A 21628-nucleotide genomic window follows, 5' to 3' on the forward strand; every position below is an offset into this window, starting at 1 on the left:
GAAAAAACACAAACACACTGAGAATTATTGAATCAAGATCAATGATAAGTTTGAAACCTTGCATATTCTTTGAGATGTTTTTTTATTTGCAGGGTTTTTATTTGTCGGAAAACTCTGCGACTGAATTGTAACACTAACACATAACAGGCACAATCGGGCTATTTTAAGTTTACTCATTCTGGAAATATATATATATCTCAAGCTAATAGCTCAAAGTGGGGATGCCTTTCTTCCTTATTATAAGGAGAGTTTGTTGATATCTGTGTTAATATACATGTACTGTACAGAAAGAACTTTGTGATAAAATGCATTTGATATTTCTGTAGTTTTGATACTAAATGAAAACATATGCTAAATATAAAACATGTAAAAATCTATATTGTGTACATTTTAACTCCCTCAAACTCAAATGTAATTGTTTGTTTTGGCTCAGGAGGTTTCAATTCACTTGATGTAAAAAGAAAATCTTTTGGCAGATTCCAGATTTGATGTCTTATAATGGAATGAAATGCTGTTTGGATTAAAGGGAAGTCAGAGACAAATGCTCAGACATACTCAGATTTTTTTTACATAAGCTGTGTTTTCCTGTGCATTTATACATACACTCGTAAACAGATTAAAGTGATTTTCTCTCTGAATCCTAGTCAGCAGGACATGATATTTCCATGTAATGACAGCTCCGAGCCCACTGTGTCTCTCTGTATCAATGTTAGGCATATAGAGGTTTTTTTTTTAAATTGCCTATGAATTTTTCAGTCTAATTAAAAAAATCTACTACTTAAATTAATACAATTTGACATACTATACACTGACATTTTTCTAATATTTTTGACGTACTATACTATGACTTTTAATTTAAAAATAGTGTAGTACGTAACTCACTGATATATGCTATGTAGTCTTTTCAGATATTTTTTACATATTATACTATATCGTTTTTTAGATTTCTTCTACGTTTTATACTATGATTGTTTTTTTTTTTACTATACACTGAGAATACACTTAACAATGCCATTACTTTTTATGTATTTTTTGACATACTATACCATGATTTTTATTCAATACAATGACTTTTTTCATTATATTTTTGACTTTTTTCATATTTTCATTACACTATAATCTTTTCATGATATTTTCAAGATACCATACTTTGATTTTTTTCGACATACTATACTATGACTTTTATTTCGACGTACTATACTATGACTTTTTTTTCCGACATGTTCGAGATACTATACTATGACTTTTCTTTCAAAATACAAAACACTAAAGACTGTTTTCTCATATTTTTGACATAGTATACTATTTCGTTTTTTCTGATATTTTAGATATTCTATGATAAGACTTTTATTCGAGGTACTATACTTTGAGTTTTATTTGAAAATAGTATAAACTGACTGATATCTGCTATGTAGTTATTTATGATTTCTTCCACATTTTGAACTATGACTTATTTTTCAAAATACTCGACATACTACTGTATACTATGTTGTTGTTTTTTGGGATACTATACTATGAATTTTTCAACAAACTACACTATTATTTTTTATAATCTTTATATAAATACTACATGATGACTTTTCTTCATATCTTTGTATACTATATTCTTTATAGTCATGACTTTACTACATGTTGACTTTCTTCCCAGACCGCCCCCTCACATGTAAATATCACCCATGTGTGAGATCTGTTGTTTCTAAATGTTTTGTTTCTACTTTAAATTAATCAAAACATATTAAAAAACTAATATATTCCGGGGACAAAATGGAGCACAGACCAAATCATTTTTTAAATATTTATTCAAAATCAAGACAGTACAAAGACGGTACAAATGTTACTTCAAAGGACCAGGCAAGTGTTATTTATAGTGAAGATAATATACTGTTTATCTTCAAGATATTTAAAAGGAAACATATAGTCAGATACAAGGTATGGGTTACAGCAATTAAATGTATTTTATTTGCCTACCTTTGAAGGCATTGAAGAGAAACATGGACAGTAATACCTAAATGTTCAACGTAGACTTTTTATTTCTATATCTATATATATACAAAAGAAATGCCCAAGCATGTTATGTACATAGTTATCTATTCTTAAATCTTGTGAAGTTGGATGGTTTAATTTGTACGATTTACTTGTATGTTATGTATTGCTGCAAGATACAACAGAGACATGTTTGTATCTTGTCATATATGCATATGTACATTTCAAATGTCATTTATATAAAAGCATCTTTCTAGAATTAAACACTCAAAAGAATAACATTACATTGTTAGCTGTTTACTTTGAAAACCTACAGTGGCACATTGTAATCATACAAAACCTCTCAGCTTTCAGACAACTGATGTAAAACAGTTAAAACATGAACAAACAGGTCATTTAGCACTTAATAAGAAGCAGTGTCATTTCTGACCGTGTCGTTCAGCTGCACGCTCTAGTGAGCAAGAAAAAAAAAGGTCAAGGATTTTTTTCAGTTAAATCCTTAATCTGTGTTTAAAACACAATCAATTAATCTTTTCAGAGAGAGATGCAACTAATGTATACAGATTGAGTCTAAGTAATCCTCTTCCTGGTGCTTCTTACTGTTGAGACGATTACATCTTCCTCAAGATGGCAGTGTGGTGAGTTATGTCCCACTACCAGACACACACTACAGCTCTCTTGAGACTGATGATGCCCACGTGTTTAATACTTCATCTCAAGACGTAAATATCTGTAAATCTTCTAGTTACACTTCTCTTACCATTCAGTCATGAATGATCTACAGGTAGGCCCACCCTAATAGATCATCACATGCCGGAGACAACTTCCGGGCAGTAGAGAGTGACAGTAGTTACAGCACCTCAAACTGGGCGCTTGTTTGACAAAGCTAATAATTACTTTGGTTGCTCTCAACGATTTTCTGCTCAAGCCTCATTTTAAGCTCTGACACCAAAGCAGAGCTGAAATTTCCCTCTTTGAGCTGGCAATATTTAGCTTTTTTCATGGAGCCTTTCGACGCCAGCACACCAGATACTGTCGGGACCGCCCAAGGCCTCTCATTGGACCGTGTGTCACACGGGGGCGGAGGAGCGCAGGGGGGTGGAGGCCTCATTCGGGGGCTGTTGGTTTTTCTATCTTGGTTGACTATGAGCAACTCATCAGGGTTATTGAATTTGACAACAGGTGGTTTGAAGATCCAGGACTTCTGGTTCCTGGTTCGCCTCTTAATGATGCGCCGTGCTGGCAGGATCCTGTTTGACTTTAAGTTGCGCATGTACATAACTGTAGAGATCAAGACAGTCACCCCTACCATTAAGCTAATGACAACAATTACCATGCCTAGAGCTCTCATTGGATTGTCCCTACTTTTCATTAAAAAGGCCGCCATATGCCCCTTGAGAGGAGTCTGTGAAAGAGCAAAATAAAACAAATGTTTTAATCAAGTCCAAAGGACAGAATCCAAGCGTTAACTGAGCATTTGTTCAAAGCATGCAAGCATGAGCTGGATGCACAAAGCACTGATAGAGGAAGACCAAACAACAAGTCTATCAACAAAGTGATGCTCCCAAACTCACCCCTGTCTTCCTCCTGTCCTCAGCACAGGACGGCTAGTGCAGAGCTAACTATGCTAACACTAGGTGTTGGGAATGCGTCTGGCAGTGCGATGCATTAGGGTTTCTCTTTGGCATGTGACATATGAGGGCTGAGTAAGAATGATAAAAGCTCATGAGGTCAGAATGAAATGAAGTGCATGTTTGTTTGAGACAAATGGACATAGAATCCAGGATTAAATCCAAAGAAAAGAGCTCGTCTTTGTCACTTGAAAAGCCTTAGAGTCTGAGTCATGCACTAGAAAAAAACATTTTAAACAATTGTGTGAAAATCTAATTTTCCATCAATTTGGAATATTTACCAAAAAAATAAATAATAAAAAACGTTAAAGAAAAAAAAAAGTTTATTGTTATATTAATCCTTCAAAAACGCTCCAGTACTCCTTTACACAACATAACTGATTCAAAATATATAGCTATCTCAAAGCTTTCATATATCCTATCACTTGGTTCTGCGCACCACTTTGATATAGTTACTCTCTGGGTTGATTCTGGACCGTTTCACTGAGTCACAGTACAGGATTGTGGATATGCAGGTTGTTAGTAAAATGAGGGAAGTCACAATGCTGAGACAAATTCCAAAAACAGTCAGCGGACGCTTGCTGAGGCCCATGAAGTATGAAATAACGCGGCCTTTGATCTGAAAAGCACGATACAGAAAACAGAAACAACACCAACGACAGGGAGTCAGCCATCATGCAGAGTGAAGGAATGGTAACAACATAAAGTAATGCATGGAATAATGTAAATGACTGAACCAGTTAAAGCATAATGCTGCTGTTTTATTATATTTCAGCATTTTTTGATATTTTTCACCATTGTTGGTTTTGGTCTCTTCGTAGGACTTGATGCTAATTATGACAGCCACAAAATTATCAGCATTTTCCTTTAAAGAATATGAGATCAATGAAGGATGATTGGCTGAAACAATGATGATGAAATAGCATCTGTGTAGCATGACAACAATGCCTATTACCATATGTTAAACAGCTGAATCTACAGCTCAAGCTGCCTAAAGCTTGCAATAGAAAGCGCTGTTAGCATGCTGCGCGTCAGAACCAGCCTTACCGCCTCAGTGATATCGATGTTGACCACGGCCGTTGTGCTGAAGGATGGAGAGCCTCGGTCCCTGGCCTGGACCACCAGAGACCACTTGCAGTCCTTCTGCTTGGTGATGTTCTGCACAATCTCCATGGACTTGATGTACGGCTTAAGCTGGATCTCTCCTGTGTCTGCATTGATGTCAAACGCGTTGTCGGGATCTGCCGTCATGATGGAGTACTCGATGACGTTGTTCGGAGACTCTGCATCTTCATCCACTGCCTAGAGAAAGTAGCAGAAATAACATAAAATTGTTAGGCTGCCAGCTTCAAATCAATGTACTTAATGGAAATGTGTTTTGCAAATCACAAAGCAAGCCTACAAGAGTATTGGGATGAAGGTGATGTACAGTGCATTTCATAAGGACATATGCAGGAATCCTTGATTTAAAATGAATACATTTTAAGAACTTTTTTAAGACCCTTTCCATACATTTTAAGAGCACTTTACCACTTTAAATACTAACCAATCACATAAGCTATACACTTAACTTACACTTATATATGATAACCTACTAGTATTAACTAGTCAAAACAACATACAACAATACAAAAAATTATAATTGTGAATGCCATGAAAAAGTAATATGAAGTCATATTATAGTCAGAGTATACCAAAAAATGGCATACATGTAGTATAAATAACATGAAGGTCTCATAGTTAAGTACAATTGCTAATCCATGACATCAAAAGGTAACTGTTCATTAAAATCAGTCCTTTCAATGTAATTTTTGTATTATTATTTTTGTATTATTTAGCTTTAAAATTGGCACTCCTGGACTTCCATACAATGTTGTTTAAATGTCAGCAGGACCACACACAGCTCGTGCCTTATCGATTACGAGTAAAAGGGGGAAATGCTTTGACATTATGTACCTCCACTTTGACTGCTGTACCAATTATCATGGTCTTTTCCAGGAGTTTTTCATCAAACGATGGAGAGTGGTCGTTTATGTCGAGCACCGTGACAAAGGTTTCCGCCAAGCTGTACTTCCCCTCCGAATCTTCAGCCTTGACGTAGAAGTTGTATTTGGACCTGACCTCTGCGTCCAGGCTGGTCCAGGGCTGCGTGGAGATGAGGCCTGACGCCGGGTGGATGGAGAACCTGCAGGATCAGAGGCGTTCAGACAGTGTATGAGTCATTCTGAGTCAAACACGAGCCAGGTGTTAACTAAGGCGTCTCAAATTCACAGCCGATGACATCGTGTGAAGCTCCACATGACTCACTTTGAAAGTACGATAAAAAAAAGCAGATCCTTTCTCGCCGGAAACATGTTGTCAAAACATCCCCAATCCTCATAGAAATCATGAATACACAGTGAATTATTATCCTCTAATGTGTCTAAGGTGCTGTGTTGTGCTTATGAATGTTATATTTAAATTCCTTCATTTCAAATGATTCATTGTAATGAGTTACATTTATTTGTATGTTTTCTACCTTCTTTGTCTGTTTGCCATGATCCTTTAACATGTGACTTCCCTCTCTAATGATCAAACAAGTCTTAGCTATGAATAGGAATAAAGATTGACGCTATCTCCGACAATAATTTTGTGTTTCGTTGTTCTGACTATGTAGTTGTTTTTCTACAAGCAAGGTATTTTGCCAACATAACAATACATAATCATTCACATAACATATGCATGTACAGTACTGGCTTCGGTTTGTGATTTCGGAGAGCTATCTTATTCAACACCAGATTTAACGCCATTTCATTCAGTCACTTTTTCTGTCTAATTTTCCACTGTGAAAAATCACAAGTTGCCTCGAAACTGATAACTTTCACACAATTAATTTAACTCGCCTGCAGAGGAGCATAAATTCTCACTTTCCTTGCAGCATGCTGCCGTTGATGTAGCTCCAGCTGTCACCTTGCATGTTAATTGGCTCTCTCTTTATGAGACAGACCAGGCTGCCTATTTTTAACCCTTCAATCCAATTAGGAGATTAGCCAGCATCTTGCAGCCATTTTAGAGTGAGCTGTTAGTGCTGCAGAAGGGCCAATCAAACTGTTTCCCTGCTTACCTCTTCTTTCAAAACAACAACGATGAATCAAGACTGCGTGTCCTGCTGGCCGAGCTTACAAAACACCAGCAGTATTGAGTTGTATACAGTATACATTAAAAAACAACTTTTAAGTCCTTGAAATGTGCTTTGCGGAAGTGCAAGAGTTAAATATCCGATCAGGTCAAACCTAAACTGGCAGAAGTGACAGGTTTTCACTTACAAATCTGATCCTGATCCATAAATCGTGTATTTGACTTCACCCCAGGGCCCTGAATCTGGATCATTTGCCTGTTGGACAGGACAGAACAGAGATTAAAAACCAAATACTTATGGCACATTTAGTATATAATGAAAACTGCACGTATGTTACATAATAATCGGATGAAAATGTATTCAAATGATCTAAATTGGGAAGCAAAAACTTAAACCAAGTTGATTAAGGTTGTTCAGTTAGTGTTCATTTGAATGCTGCTGGCTGAGGATAACCAGCTAGGGTCTTAAGCTCATGCGGGGGGGGGGGGGGGGGGGGGGCACACTATAAGTTGCTTCCTGTGGTGGGCGGGGAGGGAGGTATAGGTCAGCATGATTAACCTTGAGGCAAAATTAAGCCTTTGACATGTCGCCTGGTTGCAGTATAATGGAAAGGAAGAGACACGTGTGCCAATATTTCCGTAAATAAACCGTCTGCCAACAACCTGCTTTCATCTAATGAACTGCATCGAGTAATATGCATATATTGGAGCATGATGGATTATGTAATCACTTTGTTCAGGTTGAATCAGAGTGTAATTGTGATTGACTCACTGTCACAGACACAACGCTGGAGCCTCCAGGTGAGTTCTCAGCGACTCTGGTGATGTAATACTCCGACGTGAATTTGGGGACGTTGTCGTTGGTGTCCAGCAGGTTGATCACTATGTCAGCTGTTGCACTGAACCGCTCAGGCGTGTCGATCTCCACCGCCAGCAGCTGCAGAGAAACATATACAGAGTGGGAATAAATCAGTGCTGAAATCTAATTTGTCAATTTGTTTGTTGACACATAAAACTTGCAGTTCTGTGATGCTGAAAGGCTCATATAACAGTTTTCAACATTTAAGGGTGATGTCGGAATCAAAAAATAATTCCCACACAAATATTTCACGAATAATCGCAGATGCTTTGCTACCATAATAAATAACAAGTCTTAGTGGCTTGTTATTGTTTTAAGATTAACAGCTAACCACTCTGATAATTCATAAACCTATGTATGAAGCTGGAAGCTATCAAACTGTACATCCTTCTTTATGAACATCACTGGGTTAATTGGATGTTGCTCAGAGAAAACGGTCAATTTGAAGACATCATCTTTGGCTTTAAGCAAAGGAACTAATTGAAAATACAGCCAAAACACTTGAAAGAGGGGCAGATATAAATGAGCAGCAGCCACAGGATAAATATTTGTTCAATAATACATTATGTGGTCATATATATAAAGTCAAACCTTGAAAGAAAGGGTTGATCCCTTTTCATAGTCGATGCCAGATGTGTCTTCCACAATGATGGTCACCTGCGCTTCATTGAGGACCGTCTGGGGAACGACTCGCAGCACTCGACTCGGCCCCACCAGCCTCAGTCTGAACTTGGCGTTAGCTCCCTGCAAAGGAAGTTAGACGGCAAGAATTTAAAAACCATGAAGAGCAAAGTCAATATAGAAGATTCACCAGATTCACCTAACCCAAACATTGGTGGTGAAAGAAAGTGAACCATTTTAGCAAAAGTCCTACAATGAGTTGAAGTACAGCAGGAACACACAGACCAATAGATCCAGAGGAAGGATTTCAATAAATCCTAAGGGAAATGTGTACCTGATCTGAGTCATTGACGGTGATCTTGAAGCCTCGGAGGATCTCCCCTGCAGGAGGATGCTCGTACATGGTGACCTCAAACTTAATCTGAGGTCCGTTCTCTCCGTAAAAAGTTGGAGGATGGTTGTTGAGATCCACCACCCGGACCGTCACCAAGGTAACGTCGTATTCCTGCTGCCGATTGTCTGGTCCTAACTCAGATGCCTAGGTTTAAAAAGGTTAAATGCATTTAGTACTAATAAGAGTAGATTCAATTAATTAAAAAAAAAAACGGTATTACCTTGACTATTATTTCATATAATTCCTTTGACAGCAGATTTGGATTAGTTGTCAGGGTGATGCATCCACTGGTGCTGTTTATGTCAAAGACACCATCACTGCCTGAAAGGTGATAACAGACATCTTGTTAATAATGTGTCTGACAAAACAAGAGAAGATCGTTTTTCTAATGTATTGTTCTTACCGTTCATAATGGAATAATGTATCGGATTCGGGTTGCCTTGATCTCCATCTTTAGCGTACACAGTGAAAATCTCAGAACCCTGGAAGAACGAATATGTATTAGTCTTATTTACTAAATCAGCGCCCCGATCCTCATCAGTGGTGTGTGATGAATATGAGAACAACTCACAGCAATTGAGACTTCGTAGACGTAGCCAAAGTAAGGGGTTCCTACGAAGGACGGAGGCATGTCCTGCACATCGAGCACATTGATGGTCATGGTGGCAGTGGAGGTCAAAACCTGGTGCTTCCCCTTGTACTTTCCCCCTCCATCCTGATACGACAAACAGTGAGAAAGAATACAATAATTTTGGATTGTTCTTTTATCCAAGGCAAATTATAATACAGAATAATGAACATGCACAATGTTAGATTGAACCTTTATGTGATCTCCGTACGTAATATGAGATATTGAAGTATTTTTGGCATAAATTATATACAGAGGGTTTGTTTTACATGATTGTATTGCCCTATTTTTTTTATTCTATGATTACAAGCCTCCACAAGTAAATAGATGTCTAGCACCAGCACTACACAAACAACAATGGATGTAGAGACTCATTTTTTGCTAGGACAAAATGCGGCATTGTGTTTTATTAATTACAGTAGTATGTTAAACTGACTATATTGATGTATTTGATTGCTTTATCAACATTAAATATTTAGATATTTTATGATAGGTTTAACCTCTTAGTAACTGATTTGTAATCTATTAAGCTTTATATAAAAAGTTGCCAATGTTATTCCACACACAGTGGATTTAAGGCTAGAACAATAACCAGTGTTTGATTTCTAGCAATGGAGGGATTACATGTCAGGTCACTCACACTGGGAGCTCTACCACAAGACTTCTACCACAAGACTTCCATTTATTTCACAAACTGACACTGTTGCAATTCAGCACAAATGTGTGAGAAAGCATAGTGGTGACTGCACTTTCCATGACCTTAGGCCCCCAACCGAGCTGCTTTACTTTCCTGCCAATTGTTTAATGTGCAAAGCACTGCAGAGGTTAATCTCAGTCCATTTCAACATGTTGGTTTTCAGATTAAAGCTCTCGGAGAAATGGTGTTGGGGTCATTGATAAACTCTTCATCCCTTTTCCCTGCTTGATGTTGATTTTGAAAAAGGCAAACTAACAACATGGAGGAATCTAAAAGTTCTTGCTCATCCAAGCTGCTGCTCACAGTGTGAACATGTTTTTAGGGAGTCATGCGTGACCTCTCACCTTTGCAACCACGGTCACAAAGTGTGTGGGCGTGTTCTCGTAGTCCAAAGTCTCCCCAGGTTTGACTCTCAGGACCCCGCTGTGCCCGTCGATGGTAAACTTGGCAACAGCTGAACTCTGATGATGTATAAAGCCACATAGTTAGCAGTGTTAACAGTAGACAGTACATTTTCAACTGAATTTAGCAATATAGCTAATTCTTCTGCTTGCTTCGAACCAGGTTTAACCCTTGACCTCCCTCCTTTCAACCTTGACTTTTTTTACACACTTTTGACACATGAACAGTAACAAATACTGTGCTGACCAATGTTGGCACGGACCAAATGTAAGCCCCTATTAAGCCTTCAGTGCCTTGCTCAAATGTAATTGAAAATTAATCCACTAAAGTAAAACCGTTTCCAGACTGCTCTGGTATGAGATTAATCTTTCCCGGCACATACTGCCTCGTCATTCAAGTGCCCTTTTCCTCCCTCCACATGGCAGCACAGCCCTCATGATGTCAGCTCGACCTGCTGTCTCACCTGCAAGTGTTAGGGCCACAGCAGGCCAGTTATCAGTATCACTGTGTAGATAATAATTGTGCGTGGAGAGGGAATCAAACGGTAGAAAAACAGCAATACAAAACAAGTGTGAAAGAAATGCTGGCTCATGCTTTCCAATATGAGAGCTGAAGGGATTAACTTGTTGGTAGACTTCAAAGAGCATCCTGGGGTATAGGAGCAGAGAAATCCAGAGATGCAGGCTAGAGCCACATCTCTATACTTTATGTAATTAGACAAATCTTACAATCAACTCAGAAATGAACTTGAGGCCATGTGCATGGAGGAAAAAACCCGACAATGTCCACTAATGTATTGCTCTAAAGGCTTGCCTGCTTCAGTTTGAAAGACATGTTTCCACTTAATACCAAAGCATGATGCTGTAGATGGAATAGTCTGAGCAAAACAAAATAAAAGCATGACCTACATGGAAATATTTCAATGTCATGATAACACTTTAGTGCTTCAATTTCCACACTAAGCTTCTACTGTCTTAATGACATTTTAGACAAACAAACCAGAACGGATTGTTTTAAGTCAGTAGCAAAATGTTCCCATTTAGCACTCCATTTTAGCAAGGCACAACCGTGTAGGTTTACCTGTAGGTAATAAGAGACGCTGCCTCCTGAGCCCATATCTCTATCCACTGCTTGGACTCTGTAGATGCTGCTCCCAGCTGCAGTGTCCTAGGGAAGAGACAAGAGATTTTATAAAAACAAACTTGATTCTCAATGGTTTGTTCAACTCACTTTGCAGATTAAGAGGTGGTTTGTGCCACAGAAAGACATGTAGAAAGCATTCATTGTGTGTATTGTGTTGTATCGGGTGTGTTTATTCGATAGATGCTGTACCTCTGGGATGTTGATGATGAAAGGCAGGTTTTGAAATTCAGGTGGTTCATCATTTGCATCAGTTACAAACACTCTAACTGTCTCAACAACCTGAAAGTAAAGTAAAACATGATTTAATATAGCCTTTTAACAGAAATATATCACCAAACATTCAAAACGTACTTTATTGCGCCCGTCTGTTATGCTCACGAGCACTGAGATCTCATCTTGTGTCTACAAAGAAAAGATGAACATCACATTGAGCCTCAGTGGGGACATATTTACAGCAGGTTTCTTCAAAACAAGTGACTTATCAACATTCCCACCTCTCTGTCGAGCTCCTGAACTAGAGTCACGTTTCCTGACTTGGACTCCACCCTAAAATATTCTTTGGAGCCCTTCTCAAAAGTCAGACCATATTGCACCGGATCGTCCTCTGGATCTGTGCCATTCAGAACATATATCTGTGTCCCTATGTGGGGAAAACGACAAAGAAACAGCGATGTCAAAACAAACATTTCTTCATTCAAATCATGCAAATCCTTTGTTTCCATTCTTGTTTCTAATGGCACGTCTAATAATAAGGTCAGATGATGCCACACTTGTTTTTTGCCAGAAAGTGTTGATGTATGTCACGATCACAACAGGGATCCACTGGCACCTCAATACCAATGTGATGATGAATGCGTTCACCTACGCATGTTAATATTACACCGTTAAACATTACCTCACACCGAAATGAACCAGAACTGTGATATTTAAAATGAGACTCACCAACTGGTGTATCCTCAGAGATGCTGAACAAGGCCATGTTCCCATGTGTACTGCTGGGTCCATAATCATAGAAATGTGGAGCATAGTCCAATTTCCCTTTAAAAAAAACATACATTAACTTGCAAGTTAATTGTGCAGAAGTAACTCCATATACTTTATGGCGATATATTTGTTCAATTTCCTATATAAATGCTTATGTAATCAACACATAACTGTTGCACTCACTTGCTACAAAGGGCAGGACCCGAAAGCAGGGAGAAGGAGGAGGAAGGGGGGCATGATTTAATGCATATATTTGTATTTAATGTTACCACTATCACAACAAAGGCCTACTATCACAAATGTAGATGAGTACAAGCAGCATGAGCAGTCCCCACTAAGAGGGACGTGCCCTCTTAGTGTTACAGGATTAACCAGATAAGAGCAAGGCAAGAAGTCCTAACCACATACAAAGAAAACACACACAAAAGAGCCTTACCCAAAGTGGAGTGAAGCAGGAGGAGAAACAGTAAAGCATGTGTGTTCTTTTCTTTCTTCATCCTGGTGGGGAGGCAAGGCTTGGCTGGCTCATGTGGAAGGCTTTGCTGGAGGTGAAGCGAGCAGCGAGCTGTTGTGCCCTTTCTGAAGGCGTCTCAGCAGCTCAGGAGGAAGAGGCTGGGGCAGATTCTCAGGCACTAATCCAGTGACGCATCCCTTCCCTCCTCTTCCACCACACTGCTCTCTCTCTCTGTTTTCTCCTGAAGAACTACTCGTCGAGGGGAGAGAGTTCACACAATGTGGTGTGATCATCACACCTCAGCGTGATGGGAAAATGTACATGAAGCACGGCCTCTTTGATCGCCTAGAAATCAACGTTATGATATAACATACTTACTAAGACGGAGGTTCTGAGCAGTATGTTCTGGAGTTTACACATTGGGCACCTCAAACGTCCTTTCCGTCTAGTGTTTCTCTTTGTTGATGGTACAGACACATGGCACATGTGTCTTCTCTTGCTGTTGTTTAAGGGTTTCAACAAGTCATTGGTCACACACTTCAATATGTCCAAAACTCAGCTGCCCGCTTGCTCACCTCCACCCGACGCTCCGGCCACATCACCCCTATCCTCCATGACCTCCACTGGCTCCCCATCAAACACCGCATTGACTTTAAAATATTACTTTTCACTTTCAAAGCCCTCAACAACCTTGCCCCCCCCCTACCTCTGTGACCTTATCCAACGATACACCCCCACCCGTCACCTCAGGTCTGCTGAAGCTAACCTACTGCAACCCATCAGGACAAAGCTCCGGACCTGGGGTGACAGGGCCTTCGCAGCAGCCTCCCCCGCACTCTGGAACTCCCTCCCCAGCCACGTCAGATCCGCCAACACTCTCACATCATTCAAACAATCCCTCAAAACTCACCTTTTCACTCTTGCCTTCAACTCCTAATCAACTAACCCCTTGCCCTTATTCCACCTAGCTTAGCACTTTCTACTTTTGTTGTTATTTTTGTTTTACTTGCTTGTAAGCGCTTTGAGCACCAGGAAAAGCGCTTTATAAATGTAATGTATTATTATTATGTGGCGAGTCCCACTGGGCTAAGTTTCCCTGTGGACGCTGTTCTTGGCAGCTTGCTGACCAACATAGCCTCAGCTGCACTTGGATCTGTGATGCTCTAAAAGACAGCTTTCTTTGAGATTTTGCTGTCCACTTTCTCTGAATAGTCTAGTGACCTGCGTACTCGAGACACAACACAAGGCTTTTAAAAATAGTCAGTCACCATTGCAAGTCAAGATGATTTAAACGTTTAAAGGTACCCTATTATACAGTTTTCCTCAATATACCGTCTCAGATATATACAAATCATGTCTCTGAAGTGTTTGGCTTGAAATACCAAACAGATCGCGCATTGCAGAATCCCATAATCCCCTCTGTTTCAGCCCTGTTTCAAAAGTGCTGATTCTCTGTCTGTTACTTTAGATGAAAATAAGGAGCCCCTCCCCATGCCCCTCTGAGAGATATTTGGTTAAAAAGAACACAATGGTGCTCTAGGAGGAGATTCAGGTGATAAGGTGTGTGGGGGTTACCTTGGTTGGTTATTGGTTAATGGTTACACACAACCCAGTCTCACGGCATTTCGTGTTCACCAACACGATTTTTAATCTATTGATTTGTGTTCACCAACACGATTTCCCCTTTTTTTTTCGTGTTGCACAGCACGATTTGAAAAGCAATGTATTTCTACTGGTAGGCCTAATGTGTCTTTTTCTCCGGCCGGGTCGTGGAAGACCAGAAGCTGTGGTTCATAAAAACATGTTCTTACTCAATATCAAGCCACAATTATTGCTTTTATTTTAAATCGTAGCATTTCTGACTTTTGTTGCCGTCTGTGAGGAAAATAAATGGGGCTCAGAGCCTCAGGATACTGAAATCTGTATTTTTTAAATCTTTTTTTCCTTGTAATTTGTTATTCTTTTCAAAATAACACACTGTTATTTACTCACCAATAACACACAATTATCCTTGCTTTTATTTATTGGTTTAATTCATAGACTGTATATATAAAGGTTTAATTCCATAATCTCGGGCTTTTTTGGCGTCCGTCAGGAACTGAATTTCAAAATAAAAATAACCGGAAACAGACGTAGGCCTCTAGGAGCTTGGGATGGCCGAAGACACTACACTACCCAAAATCCCCAGCTATCGTTTAGGACTACAGTCCCCGTGATTAATCTTCAAGCACTGGGATTGGATGTTGGAGTGACAGTGCGCCAAGGTTACGCCGAGCGTCTAACAGCTGTTTGAAATGGAATGAAACCACGCCAGACTATCCAAAACTGGAATCGAACACCCCTCCAGAACTACACATGTTGGCTATTGTGTTTCACAAAATGTTCTATGGGACGTCTCTACTGAACGTTTTCGTTTTTCCCACAATTAGAAGTTGCCAGTATTAAACACATTGGTGTTATCAAATGTAAAACATAATTAATAAATGGGTGAAAATCGCTTGTGTCCATAATGCGCAGCATTAATATATACCCACATGACAGCTCATTGTTACTTTGTAATTCTACTCCACTACAATTCAGAGGTTAACCTGGTATTTTTACTCCACTACACTTAGTTGAGTTACTTTGCAGATTCTGATTAATGTTGTGAAATATAAACAACCCTTAAATCGGACTTTAGTTACACCTGAGTAAAATTCAGGGAAAGTGCCAACAATCAGGAGAGATATTTGATAGTTGCTTGAGAAGACTAAACATTTATCTGCAATTGACATGAATGGAAACGAGTAATAAAGTATATTCATTACTCGTTATTCTCTACTAATAGTTAATTAAAGACTGTATATTATGGCTATTTTGCACATCCCTTTCAAGATTTCAAGATTTTCAAAGGTTTATTGACATATGGTTTAGGGTTAGCCAAGATCCTCAGCTATGGTTTAAGCTGCTGTTTGGATGTTTTAGCCGCAATGCATGCTGGGATTTGGTGTTTATATGATATGAAATCCGGAAAACATTTGAAAAGAATAAAATAATACTTAATTCCGAGTGCTCTTGCTTTTCTCTTTGAAAGTCATCACATAACGGCATTGTAATACACGGTTCGGCTGCATTACCTATTACAGATCTGCCGTAGTTCTTTATTTATAGAGCCCTGATGAGAAGACCTTTGGAAAAACTGGAAGAAATGCCGCCGAAACTGAATACTTGACGTGGATCATAAATATATCAACAATTAAACAACATCTTCAATTTTTCTTCACACAATACGTCTCCTTGCAGTATCAACAATAATTCGGCTGACTTTTACATTTGATTTAATTCATAGATAGGTTATATTTACACCATAACGGTGCACAGCTGATATAAAAGGACTTTTTTAAGATATTACTGATTTTCTTTGAATGTAAGAATGTAAATACTGAGTCTGAAATAGTATAGCAATATGCTGTACAATTATGTGAAAGCATGAATAAAACTACACATCTTCAGATGTTGTACATACATAAGTGTCCTACACTAATAATACAAAGTTATTTTGGCTGTGTGTACCTTGTGTGCACCGCCTAGTGGTTAAAGCACATTATTGAATTATTGTTTTTATGTGTTATATTTGATTAAACAAATATTAAGAGTACATACTTTCATAGGGGGAAAGTAGAAGGTCTGTGATAGAAATATAGAATATAAACAATCAAGAAGATACTATAAGTGATCTCTACAATAAAACAGTTTAGTGCAGGATGTACAAAGATATTAATAGGAGGAGGTGCAAAACAGAAAAACGAATTAACCTTTATTTAAACATTAAATAATACTTTAGATTAAGGTCTTCTTTTAAATAAGAAAAACACTTTGGGGGTATCTATCTACAGATAAATATTAAGCCTGACAAAGTACTTAACGTCTAATATATTGCTTTCCTGCAATGTTAAGTATTAGGGATGCTCCGATCGATATCGGCCGATACTCACTCTCTACCGATCGATCGGTGCTCTCTAAACATGCCGATCGCGAGAGCCGATCGCATGACGTAAAATACATGACACTTTTCTCTGTGTGCGGTAAAACAAGCTCGCCAAAATGGCTTCACCGGTCTGGTATTATTTTAAGGTGTCCGAAAAAGACAGTTAAATAGCGGTATGCAACGTGTGTGTGAAGCAGAAATCCTGCAGCTCCGCCCGCCGGACCGGTAAGCGGGACGAAACACACAAGAGTTAGACCTAACACACTTAGCTATTTTATCTACCTCTGGAACAAGCTAAACTAGTTATTATAAGGCAAGGCAAGGCAAGGCAAGGCAAGGCAAGGCAAGGCAAGTTTATTTATATAGCACTTTTCAACACAAGGCAATTCAAAGTGCTTTACAAAAAAATGAAAGACATTAAGCATTAAAAAAGAAAAGCTAATAAAATAAACATTAAAAGGAAAAATACATGGATAAAAGTTACAGTGCAGTTTAAGATATGAATAGTTCAATTAAAAGCAGCGACAAAAAGAAAAGTCTTCAGCCTGGATTTAAAAGTAGTCAGAGTTGCAGCGGACCTGCAGGTTTCTGGGAGTTTGTTCCAGATATTTGGAGCATAATAACTGAATGCTGCTTTACCATGTTTAGTTCTGACTCTGGGGACAGAAAGCTGACCAGTCCCTAGTCATAAATATATTTATTCTTCACTGTCGGGTCACTCATTACTGGATCAGTGAGCTGCATGAGATACTGACAGGCTGTCAAGAGAGAGAGAGAGGGGGGAGAGAGAGAGAGGGGGAGAGAGAGAGAGGGAGAGAGGAAAAGAGAGCGCTTCCGCTCATTTCTCCCGTGTTATTATCCAAAGTGAATGTAAACTTGAATAATGTACATCATTTCAATGTAATAATTAAGTTGATTGTTGTTTGTGGAAGCTCCAGTGAATGAGCCCCATTAACTGAGTTTAAACATCACTTTAAATGGAAGATTTAAAGTGATGTTTAAATCTTCCATTTAGGCCCCGCCCACTCGATCAGATCGGCGATCGGTATCGGCCGATACTGATTCCGGCGATCGGCCCCCGAAATTGGCGATCGGAGCATCCCTATTAACTATGTTGAAGCACTTATTTTAACTGATATTATACATATGAATTATACTCTTATGTATGTAGATAGTATAAGAAATGTGCAGATGGGGTATACACACATATTGATAGATGTCTTGTAATGCGCTGTTGAGGAACGTGTGACCCAAGATTTCCATTCATTGCATACACCGTAGTTGTGTATATATGTCAATAAACCTTTGAAAATCTTGAAAGGGATGTGCAAAATAGCCATAATATACAGTCTTTAATTAACTATTAGTAGAGAATAACGAGTAATGAATATACTTTATTACTCGTTTCGTTTCCATTCATGTCAATTGCAGATAAATGTTTAGTCTTCTCAAGCACCAACTATCAAATATCTCTCCTGATTGTTGGCACTTTCCCTGAATTTTACTCAGGTGTAACTAAAGTCCGATTTAAGGGTTGTTTATATTTCACATCATTAATCAGAATCTGCAAAGTAACTCAACTAAGTGTAGTGGAGTAAAAATGCCAGGTTAACCTCTGAATTTTAGTGGAGTAGAATTACAAAGTAACAATGAGCTGTCATGTGGGTATATATTAGGGATGCACGATATTGGTTTTTTGAAACCGATGCCGATAACTTCCTGCTTCTCAAGACCGATACCGATAATAATATATATTAAATGTACCTGTAGTTTTTGCACACCTTTTTTGCACACCTGGTGGTAAAAAAAAAGACTAGTAGTGAGCAAATGACATGAGACATGATTACTACTATGAACAAAACAAAGCCAAGAACAGTTTAGACTCTTCAAAGTGACCATATTTATTTTCCCAAATAAATATAATTGAGTATTTTTTTGAGTAGGCTATTGCCTTTTTCAAAAGCCTCGTCGATAGGTAAAAGCCCCGGTGCCTTTGCAGCTGGCTTTGGATTCGCCGCTAGTTTCGCAGCGCAGGCGTCTTTGTACGCTGTTAACACACCATCGTAGCGATGGCGATGTTTCAGGTGACTAATCAGGTTGGAAGTATTATATCTCGTTGCCTTTTTCCCTCCTCGTGGAACTTCTGCATTGCATTTCTTAATACAAATAGCAAGCGAACTATCTAACTCTGAAACTTTAAAATAGTCCCATACTACCAACGACATGTTTGTTTACTCTCCTGGCTTCACGGCCGCACACCATTTACGTCACAGCCAGGCATGAGTTAGGGAGCGCTGGATTTGTGAAAAACTCCCCTCTTCCTAAACCACTAATACCACAGTACTGGCAAAACGGGAGGAGCCGAGTGAATAACAAGCGCCCCTCATCCCAATCCACCCACACCGCAGTATTTTTTTCTTTTTTTGTACCCAAAAAATATATTGTATATTATCGGGGCTATTAATACTTTTATCGGGTTTATCGGGATGACGTCATAATTCCTAATATCGGACCGATAATTATCGGGCCGACAATTATCGTGCACCACTAGTATATATTAATGCTGCACATTATGTACACAAGCGATTTTCACCCATTTATTAATTATGTTGTACATTTGATAACACCAATGTGTTTAATACTGGCAACTTCTAATTGTGGGTAAAACGAAAACGTTCAGTAGAGACGTCCCATAGAACATTTTGCGAAACACAATAGCCAGCATGTGTAGTTCTGGGGGGGCGTTCAATTCCAGTTTTGGATAGTCTGGCATGGTTTCGTTCCATTTCAAACAGCTGTTTGACGCTCGGTGTAACCTTGGCGCGCTGCCACTCCAAATCTATCTGGTATGAATCCCTTAGAGTTTATGCAGATCAGAACTAAAACACTGTTCTCAATCTCAAAGACAAACAGGTCAAAGATGAACAGCTGATCTGATAAACTAAAACAAACTAAATTGGGGCATTGAGTATGATGTTTTTATGTTACAAGCTTATCTGACGATGGCACACACCTTACACCTTTTATTTTAGAATATAATTTCCACTTTGGCTCGGGGAGATTTTTGCACCTTTCGAGAAAAAAAAAACAAGGCAAGGCAAGTTTATTTATATAGCACCTTTCAACACAAGGCAATTCAAAGTGCTTTACAAAGAAAACGAAAGACATTAAGAAAATGGCATTTAAAATCAGTCATTAAAAAGAAAAGATAATAAAATAAACATTAAAAGAAAAAATGGATAAAAGTTACATTGCAGTTTAAGATGTGAATAGTTCAATTAAAAGCAGCGGCAAAAAGAAAAGTCTTTAGTCTGGATTTAAAAGTAGTCAGAGTTGCAGCGGACCTGCAGTTTTCTGGGAGTTTGTTCCAGATATTTGGAGCATAATAACTGAACGCTGCTTTACCATGTTTAGTTCTGACTCTGGGGACAGAAAGCTGACCAGTCCCTGAAAACCTGAGAGATCTGGATGGTTCATAATTTAGCAGTAGGTCAGAAATGTATTTTGGCCCTAAACCATTCAAAGCTTTATAAACCAGCAGCAGTATTTTGAAATCTATTCTTTGACACACAGGAAGCCAGTGTAAAGACTTCAGAAGAGGAGTGATGTGATCCACTTTCTTAGTGTTAGTGAGGACTCGAGCAGCAGCGTTCTGAATTAGCTGCAGCTTTCTAATAGATTTTTTAGTGAGACCTGTAAAGACATCATTACAGTAGTCCAGTCTACTGAAGATAAAAGCATGGACAAGTTTTTCCAAATCCTGCTGTGACATTAGTCTTTTAATCCTAGATATGTTCTTTAGGTGATAGTAGGCTGATTTAGTAACTGTTTTAATGTGACTGTTGAAACTCAGGTCAGAGTCCATGACTACACCTAGATTTCTGGCTTTATCTGTTGTTTTGAACATTGCAGACTGAAGCTCAGCGCTAACTTTTATACATTCTGCCTTGGCTCCAAAAACCATTACCTCAGTTTTATCTTTGTTTAATTGGAGAAAGTTCTGACACATCCAGTCATTGATTTGTTCAATGCACTTACTCAGTGTTTGAATTGGAGCATAGTCTCCTGGTCAAATTGTTATGTAAATGTATGTGTCATCCGCATAGCTATGGTAACTTATTTTGTTGTTTTTCATTATCTGAGCCAGTGGTATAGCATGTAGATGATAAAGAGAAGAGGCCCCAAGATGGAGCCTTGAGGTACCCCACATGTCATATTTGTCAAGTCAGATGTGTATTTACTATGTGTATTGTATTTCTATAGAAACAACGTTTTTTCTGTCCTTTAAGTAGGATTCAAACCAATTTAGAACTGTTTCCGAAAGTCCAACCCAGTTTTCTAGTCGGTCTAGTAATATGTTGTGGTCAACAGTGTCAAACGCAGCACTGAGATCTAATAATACTAACACTGAAGTTCTGCCACTGTCTGTGTTTAAGTGGATGCAATTGAATACCTTTACAAGAGCAGTCTCAGTGCTGTGGTTTGGACGAAAGCCTGACTGGAACACATCGAAACAACTATTGAAATGCAAGAAATTACTCAACTGTTGAAAAACAACTTTTTCAATGATTTTACCTAGAAATGGCAGGTTTGATATGGGCCTGTAATTGTTCATTACTGAAGCATCTAGATTATTCTTTTTTAAGAGCGGTTTAATGACTGCAGTTTTCAGGGCCTGTGGAAAAATACCTGAGTGAAGAGATTTGTTTACTATATGAAGTAGATCTGAGGCCATGCAACGAAAAACA

General features: G+C 38.7%; 1 protein-coding gene across 2 annotated transcripts; it reads right to left on the bottom strand.

Annotated features, from left to right (window-relative positions):
• Positions 1-1811: 1811 nt before the first annotated feature.
• Positions 1812-13104, bottom strand: LOC117464497 (cadherin-related family member 1a-like). 2 transcript variants are annotated; one of them, XM_034106953.1, is made up of 17 exons: positions 12896-13104; positions 12418-12513; positions 11970-12115; positions 11827-11877; positions 11665-11754; positions 11413-11499; positions 10275-10391; positions 9177-9320; positions 9009-9087; positions 8826-8926; positions 8546-8749; positions 8182-8334; positions 7504-7668; positions 6920-6987; positions 5571-5799; positions 4662-4916; positions 1812-3388 (listed from the first exon to the last, which is right to left on the bottom strand). In XM_034106953.1, the coding sequence occupies exons 1-17, from the start codon at positions 12954-12956 to the stop codon at positions 2870-2872; spliced, it is 2565 nt and encodes an 854-aa protein (XP_033962844.1). In that variant the 5' UTR covers positions 12957-13104; the 3' UTR covers positions 1812-2869. The 2 variants fall into 2 exon arrangements, with proteins under 2 accessions (XP_033962844.1, XP_071062815.1); XM_071206714.1 differs by lacking the exon at positions 1812-3388 and adding an exon at positions 3404-4233.
• Positions 13105-21628: the final 8524 nt, after the last annotated feature.

The sequence above is a fragment of the Pseudochaenichthys georgianus genome, chromosome 19, assembly GCF_902827115.2.
Source record: "Pseudochaenichthys georgianus chromosome 19, fPseGeo1.2, whole genome shotgun sequence".
NCBI lineage: Eukaryota > Metazoa > Chordata > Actinopteri > Perciformes > Channichthyidae > Pseudochaenichthys > Pseudochaenichthys georgianus.